At 43.7% G+C, this 20,776-nt stretch overlaps 1 protein-coding gene across 1 annotated transcript in view; it reads left to right on the top strand.

The window, feature by feature from the left end:
• The window catches only part of depdc5 (DEP domain containing 5, GATOR1 subcomplex subunit), a 132,019-nt gene that overhangs the window by 49,257 nt on the left and 61,986 nt on the right, over positions 1–20,776 (top strand). The window contains exons 16-19 of the mRNA XM_048611691.1: positions 9,684–9,757; positions 13,837–13,906; positions 15,592–15,628; positions 18,443–18,569. Coding sequence (XP_048467648.1) covers positions 9,684–9,757; positions 13,837–13,906; positions 15,592–15,628; positions 18,443–18,569 — 308 coding nt within the window. The remainder of the gene's footprint in view (positions 1–9,683; positions 9,758–13,836; positions 13,907–15,591; positions 15,629–18,442; positions 18,570–20,776) is intronic.

Raw genomic sequence — 20,776 nt, 5'->3', positions numbered from 1 at the left:
ATTGCACTAGAGAGGGTGCAGAGGAGAATCACCAGGATGTTGGAATGGTTCAGTTCTGAAGAGAGATTGGGGTTGCTTCCCTTTGAATAGGGAAGCGTGAGGGGGATCCGGTTGAGGTGTACAAAGTTCTGAGGGGCATAGGGTAGATTGAGGAATACTTTTCCCCTTTAGTAGAGGGGTCAATAACTGGAGGCAGAGTTTTAACAGCAGGAGCAGGAGGCCTCGAAGGGATTTGAGGAAGACCTTTTTTCACTCAGAGCGTTATGGGTATCTGGAACTCACTAGCTAAAAGAGGCAAGAACTTTCAACATTTTAATAAGTATTTAGAATAACACATGAAATGTCATAGCATTCAAGGACCGAATGCTGGAAAATGGGATTAGAATAGATGGATGTTTGATGACCAGCATAGACACAACGGGCCCCTCTCTCCATGCTGTAATTGCTCTAATACTCTTAAGAGATCAATGCTCGGGTCCTGTTCAATTGGCAGACTGGAATATATATATCATGTATATCACTCAGCCTCCAAGAGAGCGGCAAAACCCAACTTTCTGACAACATGTCTCTACAAGAAACACACTTGGATAGATTAGCTAGAACATTCAATTTATCAAGATCTGATAGAATTGAAAACAAACCACTGGCTGGAAATCGGAAATAGAAAAGGAAATTGCTGGAAAACACTCAGCAGGTCTGGCAGCATCTCCAGAGTGAAAGCTCCATTTCGGGTTCAGTGACCCTTCTTCAGAAATTCCGATAGAATGGAGTCTGTTTGATTTCTGCTGCCCCAGTGAATTCTCTGCCATGAATAGGTTGCTGTGAGATAACCCTCTCCATGGTGATAGGCAGAGATTTGCTTGTGGGAATCCACTTGTCTGTCTGAAGTTCTGAGAACTGAATAAACATAGTTCTGAAAATCCTGCATGTAAATATCAGCCAATGTATATGGGGGGGTGGGTTGGTGGGGGGTGGGATGCTTGGAACGTCCAGAGCTTTGGGGCCTAGAAAGAAGTGATTGCCAGTGGATGGACAAAGGAAATGTTGAAATGTATAAGATGCCAGTTTTGGAGGAGTGCACACATTTTGGAAGGTAGTAACAGCAGGGATTGATTTCATAGAATCCCTACAGTGTGGAAACAGGCCCTTTGGCCCAACAGCCCACACTGAACCTCAGAGCATTCCCCCTATAAACCCACCTAACCTACGCATCCCTGGACACTATGGGCAATTTAGCATGGCAAATCCACCTAGCCTGCACATCTTTGGACTGTGGGAGGAAACAGACAACAGACATGGGGAGAATGTGCAAACTCCACACAGACAGTCGCCTGAGGGTGGAATCAAACCCATGTCCCTGGTGTTGTGAGGCAGCAGTGCTAACCACTGTGCCGCATGTACAGAAATACAGTGAAAAGCTTTGTTTCCGCGCAGTACAGGCAGATCATAGTAAGTAAAGGATGTACAGATCAAAAAGACTTAGGGGCATACAGGTTACATTACTAGGGCATGTGGTAGGCGAGATCAATGTTAGCAAGATCAGCGTTATTTGAGGCTGGAGAGTCTATTCATCAGTCTGATAACGGCCAGGAAGAAGCTGTTTCTGAACCTGCTGGTGTGTGTGTTCAGGCTTCTGTATCTTCTGTCTGATGGAAGAGGTTGTAGGAGAGGATTACCGGGGTGCGATGGGTCATTGATGATGTTGGCAGGCTTTCCGCAGTAGCGAGCTGTATAAATGGAGTCCATGGATGGCTGGCTTCCATGTTGGTCTGGGCTGTGCACACCAGCTTCTGTAGATTTTTATGGTCCTGTGCAGAGCAGTTGTCGTACCAGGCCGTTATGCACCCGGACAGCATGCTTTCAATGGTGTATTTGTAAAAGTTGGTGAGGGACCTTATGGACATACCAAATTTCCTGAGCCACCTGAGGAAGAAGAGGTGTTGTTGTGGCTGCTTGACTGTTGCACTTATGTGGAAAGCCCAGGATAAGTCATTGATTATCATCACTGCATGGAACTTGATGCTGTTCACCCTGTGAACCTCAGTTTCACTAGGGATGGGGATGTGTCCTCCTCCCTTCTTTCTGAAGTCAATGATCAGTTCTTCAGTTTTGCCGAAGCTGACAGACAGATCGTTTTCATTGCACTACATTACCAAGCCCTGTATTTCCCTTCTGAAGTTTGACTCGTCATTGTTGAATATCCATCCCATTACAGTGGTGTTGTCAGCGAACTTGTAGATGGCGTTCGTTCAGAATTTGGCAACACAGTCATAGATGTAGGGGGCTGAGGATGCATCCTTGTTGGGTTTTAGTGTTGAGTGTTATTGTGGAGGAGGTGCAGTTACCTAGCCTCACTGGAGGAGCAAAGCAAGTTTAAAAATGAGGCTGAATATTTGAACCTGAAGCTCTAGTGGCCTGGAAATCAGGGTAGGTCTTGGCTCAGAAGCAGGAAAGATCATTTTGGTGCTGGAGGTTTCGTTGTCTATTGAATTGTACTGAGCAATTATGTCTTCAGAACACGAGCTGGTGATGAGAATTCCCTGTCTGCTGTTGCAAAATCAAATTTCTTCGGTTGATGAAAGCTTCTCAGTTGTTGTAGGGAGAAATTCTACTTATTCAGGTGCCTTTTCCAAACTCCTGTCCCCAGTTTTATCTTTTCTTGCCATCTTCACAGTGAGACAGACTGTTAGTGGAACACCTTTCTACAGACACACTGGCCTCCAGCACTTAGCCAAGTGATCTGTCTCCTCATGTTTTTCTTGCCATTGAGTATCAGCAGGTTGATGGACTTCATTGAAACCAGACTTGTTTGCAGTTGTTCACTTGAACAGAGTTTTAACAAAGAATTCATAACAATGGACCACCTTTTGAAGGCTTGGATTCTGCTCTTTGTAATCTTTTGCAATAAGAACAAATTAAGAACCAGAGAAATTTAAGTCATTATCCTACTGTTTCTACCACAGTCACGCCAAGTGTGTCTTCAGAGTGAGTGTTCCATGGGTTACAAATTTGTTTAGCTCATATAGCCCACTTTTTTTTTATTTTCCAGTGATTTCAGTTTAAAAATAACCAGCAGCCCAGCTTTAGGCTTTAACAAGATCAAAGGTTAGTTTATTACACAACTATTGCTGACATCTATTCACCTTAAAAAGAAACGCCAAAGTTATTAGCTGGACTTTGATACAAATCTTAAGATGATCTCAAGATGATCAGTCTGTCGGATTATTTCAGGCCTAATATTTGGTTGAAGGTTCTCTTTGCAAATTGAAGGGTTTGAAACTATGAAAGACAGGTCAAGAGCAGAGATATCTTCTGTAGTCATAGAGTTGGAACTTGCCTTTATAAGTGTGCTGATCAGACCAGGTTCTGGGAGGGAGTGAAGTCTCCTTTATTTTGCTTTAATGAGGGTTGCAGGTACAGCTTTTGGGAGCCTGGTTCAGTACCCCGCGTACATGTAGCTGGCTTGCCTTTCTCTCTCTCTCTCTCTCTCTCTCTCTCTGTTACGATCCCACTCTCTAATTGTGCTGCTGATTCCTTCCTGAGGGTTTCTGCACTAAAATGGCTCCTCACAACAGTCAAAAACTTAAGTGGATACTTTCCAAAACTGTGACAGCATGGTTCCATTTTAGAGTTGGTTTGGGCCTGGGAGCAGGCCTATCCATTGTCTTTTAGGTAATTAAGGTAATTAATGTTCTTAACTGTCTCTCCCATTGTCAGGTTGTGGTCAACTTAGAAAAGCGACCAATGCTTCCAGGCGAACTATTATCAAATAGTTTCTGTTTATCCTTGGAAATGTCCATGAAATTTCAAAAAGTCTCTTGTGATACTTCCTGAAATAAATACAGTCTTGTTCCACTCTAACTAAAATCCACAAGCCTAGTTGTGTCATATCCGGAAGCCAATTTGTAAGATTCTTTGTTCTTTTTTTCTAAAGACGTGGCTTTCTTTACAAAGTATATATTATAATTGCACAGTTATGACAATTCTGTTTTGACAATCTCAGTCCCAACACACTCTTTTGAAGGTAATTCGTCCATTTCAAATGCAGCATGACCAGTAATCAGTTCATTTAAGGTGGACGTGACTTGTTTTGGGCTTTACATGGTTATCCTCTGGTTTCATCCCAGTGCTTGAATAATCTCATTAACTCTCCAATGAATGGGCAATTGTTGTCAATGTGCAATTATTGAGTGATAATTAGCTGTATTTAATGTCCTATCGTATTTGTATGGATTAAAACCCACCTGTCATTTCTGGTATTGGTGAGATCAAGGACTTGCTGTGAGGATTAGTAATGACAAGTCAAAGGATGCCGCAGTTTTGACGTGTTTAACTACCCCACATTTGTTTAGCTTTATACAGTGGAATACATTTTGCTAAATAGCAGCGGAATAGGTTAGAGTCTCCACTCTTCCCGTTATTGTTTATGAGCCTCACAGCGCAGCTAACATAGTGATAGAGTCTACAGCATGGAAGCAGACCCTTCAGTCCAACCAGTCCATGCTGAACATAATTCCAAACCAAACTTGTCCAGACATATATCATCAGCTTGCAGCCAGTATTCAAACTGTTGCATCTGTCCCTATGAAGAAACTGAAGTTTGTCATAACTTTGCTTGCACTTGAGTGACTTTTTCAGGGTGTACATTCCGTTTAAGAGAATGTGGAGGGATTTGCAATGTCACAATTGCACTTTGAATAGATGGCAGGTATCCATGCACTTCAATATCTTTTTCAACCATGCAGTAAAGCTATACTTCTGTTTACCAATACAATCCCATTAAGAATTTTATTAGCCTGACTAAAATTTATGAACTTTGCAGTTGTGTGGTATGAAAATGACCTGGAGTCCAAGTGAAACATGAAGTAAGGAGAATGAAAATTGGGAGACCCATTTAACAGTAAATGATAAATTACACAATAATATTTCAACATTAGTGTGAAATTACAACCTTTAAGTAATGAGGATTGTGTTGGTTCATTTGTTTATTGAACTGCAATAAAATATGTACAGAACCAACTTCCAGAAATATCATTTGTAATTGACTCTGATACATCTCTCACTCCCATTTGAACTTGACGATGTCTCCACTTCCATTAACTTCCGGTCAGTCTGTTTGTATATTAAACTTGGAAACTGCGAGGAACACTGGCGAGGGAACCTCTGTGGAAAGATAAGTTGGGAGTTTTCTGCTGCGGCCTTTTATTAGAGCGGTATTATTTTTCTGATCATGGTATTGTGACATTCACTGAATTGAGGCACTTCGTCTTAAACTCAGTGACTGTGGCCACGTTTTCCAATCGGCTCCGTCATGTATTTGACCTCTACCTGATTTTCTTGCCTTCTGGCAATCAGGACATTTATTTGTTTCTTATATTATTACCCTATCCTGCAAAGTCATTGAATCTGATTTGTCTATACATCTGCAACAGGCCAAGAAACAAAAAAAAACTTGTATTTATATTGTACCTTTCGGTTTCAAAGTCCCATTTTTCCATGCTTTTTAAATGTGACATTTGGAAAACCGCTAAGTGCAATTTGCCATCTACTGCATGAAGTGCTTACTTTTTTATTAATTTGCTGGACATGCGCATTGCTGGTCATCGTTTTGCTCCTATCATTCTGATGGTGAGTTGTCTTCTTGAGCGGCCACAGTGTAATTTGTGCAGGTACCCACACAGTGCTGCTAGATAGGAGCTCCAGGATTTCAGCCCAGCCACAGCGAGGGATCAGAGGTACAGTTCCAAGTTAGGATGTTGTGTGCTGTGGAGGGGCACCTGAATATTGTAGCATTCCCATGTGCCTACTGGACTCGTCTCTCTAGGTGAGAGAGGTCACTGGTTTGGAAGGTGCTGTCAGATGAGCCTTGGGGAGTTCTGTCTTGTAGATGGTATGCACTGCTGCAGTGAGCATGAAGTGCTGAAGGAGTGAACGTTGAAGGTTCTGGAAGTGGTGCTAATCGTAAGCCATGGGAGCATAAATAGGCCATGCAGCCCATCAATAATGCTCTGCCAGTCAATGAGATCATGGCCGATCTGATAATCCTCGACTCCACTTTCCTGCCTTTTCCCCATAACCTTTGAATTCCCCTCTGATTTAAAATCTGTCTCAGCCTTCAATACTTTATGACTCAGCCTCAACAGCCCTTTGCGGTAAAGAATTGCACAGATTCACAACCCTCTGAGTGAAGAAATTCCTCCACATCCCTGTCTTAAATATGCGACACCTTATTCTGTGATTATTCCCTGTGGTCCTGGACTCTCCCACAAGAAGAAACAACCTTTCCACATCTACGCTGTCATGTCCTCTAAGAATCTCGTATGTTTCAATAAAGTCATCCCTCATTCTTCTAAATTTCAATGTGTACAGGCCCAATCTACCCACCTGCCCTGAAAAGACATTCTCTTGTATCTGGTATCAGCCTAGAATTCATTGGGAACTCAGAGTTACATTCTCCTGGATGATATTGAGCTTCTTGGGTGTTGTTGGAGCTGCACCCATCCAGGCAAGTGGGAGTATTCCATCACACTCCTGATTCGTAGATGGTGGACAGCTTTGGGGAGTCAGGAGGTGAGTTACTTACCATAGAATAGGCAGCCTCTGACCTGCTCTTGCAGTTGCAGTATTTGTGTAGTTGGTGCCATTCAGTTTCCAGTCAATGGTAATGATGATGCCAGTGTTAACATTAAGGAAGTTAGATTTGCTGTCATTTGAGATGGCTATTGCCTGGCACTTTTGGGGCTGGACTGTAACTTGTCATGTACCAGCTCAAGCCTGAATGTCATCTGAATCTAGCTGCCTGCAGGCACGGAGTGTCTCTGTATCTGAGGAGTTTGAATGGACGTAACAATCACTCTGTGAGGATTGGACAGGCACCTCTTCAAAGTCAGTGCATCACCTCTAAACCTCTTGTTGTGTGGGGGAGTGCAGCACCCAAAATGTATCCAGCAAAGATCACCAAGCAGCAGATGAGATGTGACCGGATAACCTCTTGGCTGGGCTGCCAGGAGAAGTTACTGCTGTTATTGAAATGGTGTTACAGGAGCTTTCATGTAGCCATCTGCGCAGGTAGCTGTGGCCTCACATGTTTCTCCGGTATCCACAAAGAGGAACTCCCTGGATTCTGCACACTTTGTTCTCCACAGCCACGACTTTATTGCATTGAATTTTTAAAAAAATGATTACAATCCAGTGAGAAATTAATCCCAGCTTCTCACTACCTCCAGACCTAAGATCCGGAGGTATACTTTGTGCCTCACCTTCACTTACTGCAATGCTGTGCCAAGCCGTTTGCCCAACAATGAAACGCCACGGTGGGTATGTGGTTAGCACAGCTGCCTCACAGCGCCAGGGACTTGGGTTCAATCCCACCCTCAGGTGACTGTCTGTGTGGAGTTTACATATTCTACCTGTGTCTGCATGGGTGTCCTCTGGGTGCTCCAGTTTCATCCCACAGTCCAAAGATGTGCAGGTTAAGTGGGCTAGTCATGGGAAATGCAGGGTTACAGGGATAGGAAAGGTGGGATGGGTTTGGGTAGGATGCTTTTTGGAGGGTCAGTGTGGACTCAATTGGCCAAGTGGCCTGTTTTCACACTGTAAGGATGGTAGGATTTTAAAACTTTCTTCTTCATCATAAAATTCTAACAGGACTGGGCACAGTAGATGGAGGGAGGATGTTCTTGATGGTGCGTGTGTCCAGGATGAGGCATCACAGTGTGAGGATTCGGGGTAGACCATTTAGGACAGAGATGAGGAGACATTTCTTCACAAAAGAGTGGTGAGTCTGTGGAATTCATTACCACTGGAGTAGTTGATGCCAAAACATTGAATGTATTCAAGAGGCGGTTAGGTACAGCACTTGAGGCAAATGGGATCAAAGGTTATGAGGAGAAAGCAGGATTAGGCTATTGAGTTGGACAATCATCCATAATCGTGAAGAATGGCAGAGCAGGCTTGAAGGGCCGAATAGCCTCCTCCTGCTCCTATCTTCTATGTTTCCATGTAAGGCCATATAACGTAGGCACCATCAAGCTTACTTTGCCATTCAGTAAGATCATGGCTGATCTGATAATTCTCAACTCCACTTCATGAAATGTCCCCATTTTGTTTGTGCTCCAGAGGTTTGTATGAAACCAATTTTCCCCTTTCTGTCATGTTTTTGTGGTATGGGGGTTGGGTGCCTCTGTCCTTTCTTCAATGTGTTCAGTCTTTGGAACTTGCTCCTTTGTGTTTTTTTTTTAGAATAATATGAAGTGACAGGCTTCCAGCTCTTTAGTAAGTTGGAAAGAATAAAAATGATTGTGTGTTCGGGTGACTGGGATGATCCGGCTTTTCCTTGCACACTATCCGTGCCTGATGGAGGAGCAGATAATGATTCAGCATCCATTTGCCTTCCAGTCATCATGAACATCCAGTGCTTTACCTCCGCATCTTTCCCTGCAGCGTTAATATTCTCTCCAATTGATTTGAGGCCATTAGTCACAGTGGTTTCAGAGCTTTTGCTTGTTCTTGCTAATCCCACTGACTTGGAGTCCTCGTTTAACCCCGATTCCCAGCTGTCTTTCCCATCTCTCTGAGCTTTTGAAAGTGCTTTCACATAAGTAGCAGCAGCTGCTAGTGTAAAATGACCAAACTGCACTCTATCAGTTTCCAGGGCTTAACTACACTGCATGGTTCCCTTTGTTATCCTGTCCTGGCCTCCAAACCTCAAACTCTCCTTGTTGCCGCTTTCTTTCCCCTTTCTTCTGCCCCCTTCCCCCTCCATCTTCTCCCCTCCCTCTCCGTCCTCCCTCTTCGCCCCCGCTCCCCTGTCTCCCCCACCCCCCACCCCAGTGTGTTCACACTGTCCCTGCCCAGAACATACCCAGGGTGCAATCTCCATCTTTGATCTCTCTGTGGCCCAGCAGCATCCCAGACTGAGTTTGGGTGCTGCTGGGTCGGCGGGTTTTATGGAATGTGGCTTCTGTGCTGACCATGGTCGGCTGCTGAGGAGTTTGGTCATCTTGAAGCAGTTTGCACCAGTTTATTTTTAATTGCTTTGTGCCTATTCATTTATATTTGAACATTAACGTCAACCGGTCAAATGTTTGTGATTTTCATTGTCTATTTATGAAATGCTTAGTAATTAATGACAAAGCACTAGGACTATTTGACCTCCCATACACAATGGACCAAGTGAATATAAAGTATCACAAAGACATGTCGAACCTCAGTCTTGTATCCAAGTCTGCTGTTTAGTTACATAGACTGTGCACCATCATCCTTCAATCCTGGAGGAACAGTACATAAATGCAGGATCTCTGGTGCTTTTGAAGGACCGTTTGACACCGTTGTGAAAAACTGTTTGCTCCTGAAATGTTGAGCTTCCTTGCTTTGGTGAGCAATCAGAATTAGCTGTGGGACTGAATTAGTCCCACCCATTGGGAAACAGCTGAGATCAGGTGCAATGCTCGTGTTTTTCCGTCTGAGATTTCACGCTTCACTGTATTCATGAAGTGGTAATGTTGGTTAGCATGTAAAAGAGGTATTCCACCATATCCTGTGGATCCACAACCCCCTCCCCCACAGTGAGTTAAATTAAAATGATTCTTTAGAATTTTCCACCTCCTTGTAGTCTACCCCCAGGAATACCATGGTGTTTCAGCAGTGTGAAATGTTTCATGTCTTTTCTCTCTTTTCAACAGTTGCACAATCGAGGGGTCCCTGGAGATTCTCGTCTAGGTGATGACTACAATATTCCCCACTGGATAAACCACAGGTTGGTTGTACTCACATCACACTTTATTTATTTAGTGATGGACATGGTTGGTTGCTCTGTGACTCAATTTGTAGGTTTGCTAGTTGTTTGCTACAAAGACCTGTCCTACTATTGCTGTTTGATCGGTGCCTTTGTGTCAGAAAGTTCGTTGAATCATAAGTACACGTGGCCTTTCAGCCCATCTAGGGACGTAGAGTCACACAGCAGAGAAACAGACTCTTCGGCCTATCATGTCTGTGCTGATGAACAAACACCATCTAGTCTACCCTGACAAAACTACTCTACCCTGACAAAACTACTCTAAATCTACACCAGTTCCACTTTCTAACACTAGGTCCTTTCATGTGCTCATCCACATACTTTATAAGGGATGGGCAATTTCCTGCCTCAAGGCCTCTCGGGCAGTGCATTCCAGACCCTCGCCACTGTCTGGGTGAAATGATTTTTCCTCAAATCCCCTCTAAACCATCTGTTTTCCCTGTAAAATTATGCCCCCTTGTTATTGACCGTCGGCTAAGGAGAACAGCTGCTTTCTGTTCACCCTCTGCGTGTCCCTCGTAATCTTATGCACCTCTATCAGCTCCCTTCTCAGCCTTCTATGCTGTAAAGAAAAGAACCCAAGCTTATCCAGTCTCTCTCGCTGAAATGCTCCATCCCAGGCAACAACCTGGTGAATCTCCTCTGCACCCTCTATGGTGCAATCACATCCTTCCTATAGTATGGTGACCTCCCTGATCTTTTAAGCTATGCCATGACTGATAATGGCAAGTGTCCTAGATGCCTTCTTAACTGCCCTATTAACCTGCCCTGCCACATTCAAAGATTTGTTGACAAGCTCCCCAAGACCCCTCTCTTCTTTGAGCTTCCTAGTGTCTTGCCATTCATTCAAGTAGTCCCTTGTCTTGTTCTTTCTTCCAAAGTGCCTCACCTCACAGTTATCAGGGTTAAATTTCCATCTGCCACTGATCTGCCCATCTGACCAATATCTGGCTGCAACTTAACACCTTCCTCCTCACTGTCAACCACCCAGACAATCTTCGTATCATTCACAAACGAACCTATCATTCCCCCCTCAACATTCTGTCCTATATAATTTATATATATCCCAAACAATAAGAGACCCAGCACTGTTCCCTGTGGTATGCCACTGCACACCGTGCTCCAGGCACACAAACAGCCTTCTACCACCACTCTGTCCCTAACCGCTTTGTCAATTTTGGATCCAACTTGCCAAGTTACCCTGGATCCCAAGAGCTTTTACCTTTACCAGTCACCCATTTGGGACCTTGTCAAAGCTTTTGCTGAAATCCACATAAACTACAACAACTGCCCTATCCTCATCTACACAGCTGGCCACCTTGAAACATTCAGTCAAATTTGTTAGGCATGACCTCCCTCTGACAAAGCCCCTGCTGACTATCCCTGATCAAACTTTGTGAAGATTAATTCTCTCCTTCAGCATTTTTCTCCAATAGTTTCCCTACCACTGATGTGAGACTGTCTAGTCTGTAAATCCCTGGTCTATCTCTACCACTCTTTCTGAAAAGTGGAACCACATAAGTTGTCCTCCAGCACCTCCTGTGTAGTCAGAGAGGAATTAAAAATTTGTCCAGACCCTCTGTATTTCCCTCCCTCGTTTCCCCCCACAGCAGCCTGGGATACAACCCACCGGGACCTGAGGATTTGTCCACATTTAAACCCCCCAAAACCTCCAATACTTCCTCAATCCCTATGTCAAACCACTCTCAAACCTCACAGTCCTTCTTCCCTCTGTAACTACATACTCCAGAATGAAAACAGAAGTTAAGTATTTGTTTAACACCTTTATCAAAGGCTTCCAGCTCCATGTATAGGTTGCCCCCTTGGTCCCTAAGTGACACTACTTTTTCCCTGATTATTTTGGAAGTCTCCCTCATCTTATCCGTCAGTGTTTTCCCATGCCCTCTCTTTGCAATCCTAATTGATTTCTTAAGTCTTTCTACACTCTTTCTATACTCCACCAGGACCTCCATAGTTTTCTTCCTGCACTTGTTAAAAGTCTCTCTTTTCTTTGTTATCGTAGAAGGAAATATTGCTAGGCATCCAGTGTACTCTGGGCTTGTTGCTCCTACATTTGACCCTAAAGGGAACACGATGGGCCTGTACTCTCCCCAGTGTGATTTTAAATGCCCCTTCACATTCTGCTATAGGTTTACCCACAAGTGGCTGTTCTCAAACCACTTTGGCCCAATCTTGTCTTATTTTAATAAAATCTGTCTTCCCTTGCTTCCAAAACCCTTCTTTGTTTTTGCAGATGGGAAGGGCTGTGGGTTTGAGCTTCACTCCAGAGGCATGTGATTGAGGCTAACACTTCAGTGTCCTGCTGAGGGAGTCCTGCACTTTCAAACGTGCCGTCTTGCAGTAGAGAGGTTAAACAGCCCTCTGCACTTCTCGGGTAAATGTAAAAGATCTCACAACGTGGAGTTCTTCCAGTGTCCTGACCTATGTTTATCCCCCAACCAACATCACTGAAGTCCAAAGGTGGGTTAGCCATGGGAAATGTAGGGTTACAGGGGTAGGGTAGAGGGGTGGGTCTGGGTGGACTCAATGGGCCGTTCCAAACTGCAGGGATTTTATGATTCTATGAAAACGGATAATCCTATCACTGTCATGTTGCAGTTTGTGGGACCTTGTGTTTCTTGTAATACAACAGGGACTGCATTTGTACAATGCCTTGAGACTATGACAGGTGCTGCATACATGCAAGTTCTCCCTTTCACTGATTTTCTTTTCTGTGTCACTTTTCTTTCTCTGTCTCACCAACCCGTTCATGTTCAAAGCAATCTTTAGGATGACTCATTCCTGACACTCGTACTGTGTGGAGCTTTTATTTCTGCTCTGCACCCAGATGTGACATGTCATGTGCATTTGATGTATCTTGTGTCAAGAGCAAGCTCCCTCCAGTCACGCACAAGGCAGCCAGCCAGCTGTAAGCTTTCCTGTCATTCACTCAACTGCAGAAAGACACCCCACTGTCTCCTGTCTGCCAGTTGTCTTTACCAGGCAAATCTTCCCCTTAATGATAGAGTGGGATGCTGGCTCAGTGGTTAGCACTACTACCTCACAGCACCAGGGACCGGATTCGATTCCACCCTCGGGCGACTGTCTGTGTGGAGTTTGCACGTTCTCCCTACGTCTGTGTGGATTTCTTCCAGATGCTCTGGTTTCCCCTCACAGTCCAAAGGTGTGCAGGTGAGGTGGATTGGCCATGGGAGATATAGGGTTACAGAAATAGGGTGGGGGCTGTTGATCTGGGTGGGATGCTCTTCGGACGGTCATTGTGGACTCGATGGGCCGAATTGCCTGCTTCCACACTGAAGAAATTCTGTGATTCTAAATGGAATTTTTGATATTAGTACCAGGAGAGCTTTAGTGCCAGCTTCCATAAACCCCAACAGGGAATCCAGCCCTCTGTGCCTCAAAGTCATATCTACATCGACCGCTCTGTGCTACGCTGGAGCAGAAAAATAGCTGAGGGACCAGAACGTAAGCCTTGTGTTTCTGTGGGACTTTTTATCATCACCAGCCATCTCACCAAATTACTTGACAGTTAACAAAGTACTTTTTAAGGTGTGATCGCTGTTGTAGGAAATGAGCAAATGTGAGAGTGGGGTAGGTAGGGAAGTACAGAAATTGAGACCAGATTTTTATTTTTATCTAAGGTCTGCAGACATAAACTCATGTTTCTACATCTATTCGACACATGACGATGCATACCCTAAATCCTCCATCTGATCTTTTCCTCCATTCTTTGTCTCTACTACTCTCTGTGTCACCAAAATAGCTGTTGCGTTCTGGCCATCCTCCTGTTCCTCTGGCTAGTTACTTTGCGACAAGCCACAGGATCAGAGATTGAGAGATGGCTGAGATCAGCCAACAGCTGGAAAATGCAATCACATGTTTCAGCGAGAAACTCCATCCTGTCAGCCTCTTCCAGCATTAAAGAGGAATCTGTTCTATTTTGCTGTTCTCGAATGTCACTGACCACATTGCAAATAAAGTCCTGTTGGATTGACTCAGTCTCATTGCTTTACTTACAGCTTCTACACTTCCAAGAGTCAGCTTTATTATAATAGTTTCACTCCTCGCATTAAACTTGCGGCCAGGAAGGTGAGTTGGGACTTGCTTACCAGTGCAGTGCGGTAGTGTTTGAAAAATGATAGCGATTAGTTCTATTTCCTATTGACATCTGCCCTAATACTCATCCAAATAATATGTAGCTGTATTTGCGCTAGCTGTATTTGCGCTAGCTGCACAAGTATTTTTTTAATAATTATTTTCATTTGAATGATATTAGAAAGCTCCTCAGAAGGTTATCAAGTAGAACCAACATTAAATTTAATCAAATGCTGTACAGATTAGGTTTCGGGTTGAGTTCTGGGTCTAAGCTGAGGTAACTCATCTAAACTAGGCAGAATCTTTGCCACTTTGATTTGATTTATGTTGTCACATGCACCTAGGTACAGTGAAAAGTTTTGTTCTACTGTAGTACAGCCAGATTGTAGCATACAACGATCATAGGGTGATTGAACAGAGTGAGGGTTACAAAGCTGCAGAGAAGGTACACAAAAAGCAACATTAGATTTTAAATTTGAGAGGTTCATTCATAGTCTAATAACAACGGAAAATAATCTGTTCTTGGACATGTTGGCCCATGTGTTTAAGCTTTTGTATCTTGTATTTTGACGGAGGAGATTATAACCAGGGTGGGAGGAGTCTTTGATGACATTGGCTGCCTTTCCGCAGCAATGAGAAGTATAGATGGTGTCCATGGATGGAAGGCTAGCTTGCGTGATGGTCTGGGCTGTGTTCACAACTTTCTGCAGTACTTTGCAAAAGAAAGAAAAAATTCAGCCAGGTTTCCTGGCTGTTTTCAAATGCTTCCTTCTGGAAAGTACATGGGTGACTCTCCAGTGTCTGCGTTGAACCATCACTATAGAAAATCTATTAGCAGAATGTATTTATTAAAGTTTAAAAAAGGACAGATTCTGTTGCAGTTTTTCAACTTGCACTCATTAGGACTTTTCACAGAGAACACAAGTTCAAGGGGGCTCCTGGGGCGCAGTGATAGTGTCCCTAGCTCTGAACCAGGAGGCCTGGGCTCAACTCCAGAGGTGTGTGAATATCTCTGAACTGGTTGATTGGATAATTTCTACAAATTCAAGGGGAGAACTCCACATTTGTACTGCATGAGAGAAGAATGCTGATGCACCCATTAATGTTGATTGACAGTTAACAGACGGGCTTCGTTTAAATTTTAAACCAGGCAAGTTGTCTCTGATTGCTCAGCGCATTGCCCTGAGAAATGAACTCCTGAATGGCTGTCAGCCATTTTGTTGAATTTAAGCAGTCACAATGCATATAAATGTTCTTTCTGCCTGCAAAGTATAGGGCCTTGTTTATTAATATCTGTAGTGTAGTGTACATGCATGTGTTGCACTGCAGACACAATTTATTGTAAATCTGCCTGCGTTCTAGCCTAACTTTTTTTTAAAGGACTCATCCCATTTTACATTCACAATGCCTATATAAACTCTATTTAAAGCTACAGAAGCTATATAGTCCAATCCTTAATTCTATCCTGCTTAGCCCTGTAAAAGAACCTTATACTACCTGCTGTTTTATTTCATTTGCAACAGTAGCAGGTTATCTTTTTAATGTTGTTTCGAAAGAATGCATTTGCTGATTGAAATTCAATTTTCTGTATTTTGCACAGTTTTCAGATTCGGATTACTTGTATTGAGGTCACTTTGTTAAACTCTGCAGACTGTCTCACATCTGCTCTGTTTTTCTAGGCTCCAGCGGAGAAAGGCAAAAGTAATAAGGATAACAGTGAGTGTTTGCATCATTTCATTGTCAGAGAGACAGCAAGTCCTTTATTGAAGTTGAATGTAGGACCCCCAGCAGTGATGTATCTGTCAAAACCATGGATGTTGTGAAGGTGGAGGTTGGTTGGGTCCCTGCAGGAGGGCTTGCTGTTTCTGCCCTTTTTGGTTTCTAGCACTCAATAACCTGCTGTCTTTTAGGTCAAGACTGAAGCTGGGCAATGCAGCAGAGATTGACTACCAGCAGGAAGTTTCAGGCTTCACAGGACCACGTACTAAGGCTTGAGTCACCAACCCTGCTGGGGCTTCCTCATGTGACCTCCTGAGCAGGAGCATTCCGCCTCTGTTACAGCATCACCGAACTGTTACGATGCAGGAGAACACTGTTGAGCCCTTTGTGCCTGCAATGGTTCTCTGAGCATTTTAACATAGAGCCATACTCTTGTCTTTCCCCCAGAATCTTGCATGTTGTTTCTGTATAAATACTCATCCAGTGGCCTCCTCAATACTTCAGTTGAACCAGGTGGTGCATTCTAAGCCCAGACCACTCGCTATGTAGAAAATGTTTCTTTCTCGCCTTACATTTGGTCCTTTTGCAAAACACTTTAATACTGTGGCCTCTCATTCTAAATCTTTTATCAGTTTCTTCCTAGCCACTCTGTTCTTTTGTGATTTTTGAATACTTCTATCAAATCGTCCCCTCAGACTTCTGCTCTCGAAGGAAAATAGTCCCAACTTCTCCTGTCTTTCCACATAATGGAAGTGTCTCATCCCTAGATCCATTCTGATAAATGTCTTCTGCACTCTCTTCAAAATGTTCACATCCTTTCTAAAGTGTTGCTCCCAAAACTGCCCACAGTTCTCCAGGTTTAATCACTAACTTTTGTAAATTCATCATCACTTGTTTGCTGTTGTACTGAACATAGAACAGTACAGCATAGTACAGGCCCTTCGGCCCACGATGTTGTGCCGACCTAATATCCTACTCTAAGATCAAACTACTCTGCATACCCTACATTTCACTATCGTACTCTATTAATGAAGGCTACGATACAGTATGCTTTATTTACAGCTCTTTCTACCTGTCCTGCTACCTTTAATAACGTATGCACATATACACTCGAATCTCTCTGTTCCTGCCCATCCTTTAGTACGCTGTGTTTAATACTGTCTATCTATCATCTTTGTACAAAAATGCAACACCTTGCCCTTCTCTGCATTGAACTTCATCTGCCACCTATTTGCCCACTCCACCAACTTGTCAACATCCTTTTGAAGTTCTACGCTGCTCTCCTCCGAGATGACAGTTCTTCACCGTGAGCTCATTCTCCAGACACGGTGCCTTTCCGCGCCATTTGGACAGGGAACAAACTCTTACTCAAATGGATTTATCCTGACTGGTAGTGATGTGGCCCTTAATCCCCACCTCCAATATTGCCGTCAGTAATAAGAATGAACAGTAAATCATTTGGCATTACAAAAAGTGTCGTTTTCCAAGTTACTTTGAAACTCGACCCTGCCAGTTAATACTCCAAATTTTGGAGACTGCGGGCCGATCCTGGAAGGTCAGCAATCCCTAATTGAGGCTTAGCCGATTCTGAACAAGCGATAGCTCAATGGGATCATGCATCCGCTGCTATGGCCCTGAGCTGTACAGAACTGACCTTGCTTTGTGGTGACTCAGCTGGACACCGGCCTCCGCCATGTGAGTGAGGGGCTGGGAGCTGCAGGGCAGAGATATGTCAGTAAATGTAGATGCCAAGCGAGGACTGGGTGAGGTTTGGTCACGGTGCCACCCATTGTCAAGCAGGATGCGAGCATTGACTGTGACCGTGAATTCTGGCTGTTTGGTGACCTGCAAGAAAGGCACCAGTGTCTGTGGATTGATTCCTAAGATGATGTGCCCTCAGGATGGAAATTATACGCTTGCTGATTTTCCCCAGCTCTGCAGAACATGCTGTTGCTGCCCCTGCACTGAAACATTTCCCACCCACCACCCCCCACCCCCCGCTACCTGACTGCTGTTTCTGTAGCCTCATGAATGAGTTTGCCACTTCAGTGCCATCAGAGCTGTGAGTTTGTACCCTCTGGGAATAGGATTTGAGTCTAGACAGACTCATTTCATTGAAATGAAGACACAATGTGCTGACCACCAACGCCATCCAATGCCTAATGTAGATCTCTGTTCCCATCGAATCCTTACACATTTTGTGATGTTTCAGAATTAATAGTGGCTTTCAAAACCTTCGGGAATATCCTTGGTTTCAAGTGGAAAACTCAAACTGCTGAGAATGTTAGATTAAGATTCGGATTATGTTCTCTCCCTGAACTCACTGCTTTGTGTTTTCCAACCTGTGTTATGAACTGTGTATGTTTTTCTTTCTGGTTGCATTAAGTATCCCAACCCCGTGCCCTTGCTCTCTCTTGCCATCACCCCCCTCGCCCAGCCCCCATGCCCTTGCTCTCTTCTCCCACCGTGCCCTCACTGTCAAGTTGAAATATTAGTTATTGAAAATTTACTGAAATCATATCCAGTTAAGATAGTAATGTTGAGCTTCATTAACATTCATACCCTCAACTCATTGTTGCACAATTACATTTCTTTAGTAATGGCTGATTCAAAATTATTATAAAACTGTGCAGAGCTGAAATGTCCGGCTAGCTCTGAGACCTAGTACCACCAGGCATTCTGGAGATCTCTCTGATTTATTTGCGGTGACAATGATATTATGAGGACCTCCTCAGAGCTCCCACAATGATTGCAGTCAATAACACATCAAGTGTTTGTCATTTATTTACCTGTGCGTTCCTTCATCTTTAGCAATAGGTGCAAGCAGCCCAAAGGAATCTGAGAACAGCCTTCCGATCCAAGTTGATTACGATGCGTACGATGCTCAGGTGTTCCGGTTACCTGGACCATCTCGAGTCCAGCGGCCCACCTCTTTCAGGTGAGTTGCGTGACACTTTTGGAGTCCATGATTTGCTCAAAAGTATTTCTGTCCTTTTCTTCCTTGAGTCTCGCAGCTCCTCTGCCAAAGGATTTCTACAGCTGCTAATCAAGTCCCACTCCTCCGCCAGTCACCCCTTAGTACAAAGATGTTGCTTCGATTACCATACTGTTAAATTGCTTCTCTTCAGTATTACTATCCAACAGAAGATAAACATCCCTCAAGTATCTAGGGTGGGGGATTTCAAGACTAGGGCCATACTTTTAAGATGAGAGAAAAAAGGTTTAAAATATGACATGAGGGGCAATTTTTTTATGCAGAGTGTTTCGTGTATGGAACGAACTTCCAGAGGAAGTGGTGAATGCAGGTACAGTTACAATGTTTAAAAGACATTTAGATAACTACATGAATAAGAAATGTTTGGAGGGATATGGGCCAGGCACAGGCAGGTGGGACTAGTTTAGTTTGGGATTATGGTTGGTGAGGACTGGTTGGACTGAAGGCTCTGTCTCCGTGCTGTATGACTCTATGACACTGTGACTCTAACTTTAATCAACTCCGAAAGAATCCATATATTATGAACAAATCTTATTCGTAAAGCAAACTCTGGTTAACACTTAAACTATGACCTGGGATTAAAACCTTATCCCACACATTGTCACACAACACAAAGATGACAAGTCACTGCAGGGATAATGTGTTTCAAATGAAAAAGGCACAAGAGGAAAGAAAAAGCCTGTGGGCTAAGGGAATGGAAGCAAAGGATAAAATGTAATGTCTCCTTATGTCCAGTGTGTTCCGTTGATGAAACTGAATAGCTGGCAGCATTAGCTGGATGATAAATGTCGGTTCAATTCTAATTCCAGTCAACTTGGATTGAAGTTGTTAAGAATCGGTCACACCATCTACCCCTCAGGTTATACCATGCAGACAGACGTGCTGCTATTGGGAAACTCTCCCAGAGATGTCTAATGATAATGGGATTCCAGGAGAGACTTACAGCTTCATGGGTGTCATCCTCATGCTGCCTCCTTGGACTGTGGAGCCCAACTCAGCCCAGAAAGAATTCCTGTGCAGCCGTTAGCATTGGAAGCTCCGGTTCTCTCCTCCCAGCTAGTTTATTTGTCAGTAATTCAGGTAATAAACTCCATCCCCTTTCTCCTTGAAAGATTTTCTTAGCATTTCTCCAAAATCACTCAATTTCTAATAAAAGTCAGGGGCTTACAGCTCACGTTAAACTTCAGTTCCCAAGTGATGACATGGTTAAAATCCTCAAAAAAAATGCAAATAATCCAAACTATTCCAGCATTTCCCAGATTGTGCTGATATATAAATGTGTACTCCCAACAGCTACTTCCTGCTTCCAGCGTTGATCTGAAATGATGCTTATTTTTACATAACCTTCTTCAATACAGTAGCAAATCTGGGCAGGAATTAATGATAAGGTCCTGGAGAGTGTTGCTGAGTAAAGAGACTTCGGAGTGCAGGTTCATAGTTCTTGAAAGTAGAGTTGCAGGTAGACAGGCTAGTGAAGAAGGCTTTTAGTATGCTTGTCCTTTGCGGTCAGTGCATTGAGTATAGGGATTGGGAGGTCATTTTGCGGCTGTACAGTACATTGGTTAGGCCACTTGTGGAATACTGCGTGCAATTCTGGTCACCCTGCTGTAGGAAGGATGTTGTGAAACTTGAAAGGATTCAGAAAAGATTTACGAGGATGTTGTCAGGGTTGGAGGGTTTGAGCTACAGGGAGAGGATGAATAGGCTGTGGCTATTTTCCCTGGAACGTTAGAGGCTGAGGGGTGACCTTATAGAGGCTTATAAAATCATGAGGGGCATGGAGAGGGTGAATAGCCAAGATCATCTTCCCCAGGGTGGAGGAGGTGAGAGGGGAAAGATATAAAAGGGACCTAAGGGACAACTTTTTCATGCAGAGGGTGGTGTGTGTATGGAATGAACTGCCAGAGAGAAGTGGTGGACATTTAAAAGGCATCTGGATGGGTATATGAATAGGAAGGGTTTAGAGAGATATGGGCCAAATGCTAGCATATAGGACTAGATTAATTTAAAAACTGAAAGAACTGCAGATGCTGTAAATCAAGAACAAAAATAATGTTGCTGGAAAAGCTCAGCAGGTCTGGCAGCATCTGTGAAGGAAAAAACAGAGTTAACGTTTCGGGTCCGGTGACCCTTCCTCAGAACTGTTCTGC

Source organism: Rhincodon typus, chromosome 24, assembly GCF_021869965.1.
Source record: "Rhincodon typus isolate 14 chromosome 24, sRhiTyp1.1, whole genome shotgun sequence".
Taxonomy (NCBI): domain Eukaryota; kingdom Metazoa; phylum Chordata; class Chondrichthyes; order Orectolobiformes; family Rhincodontidae; genus Rhincodon; species Rhincodon typus.
Note: the sequence above shows the minus strand (reverse complement) of the source record. Positions and strands in the feature narration are given on the sequence as shown.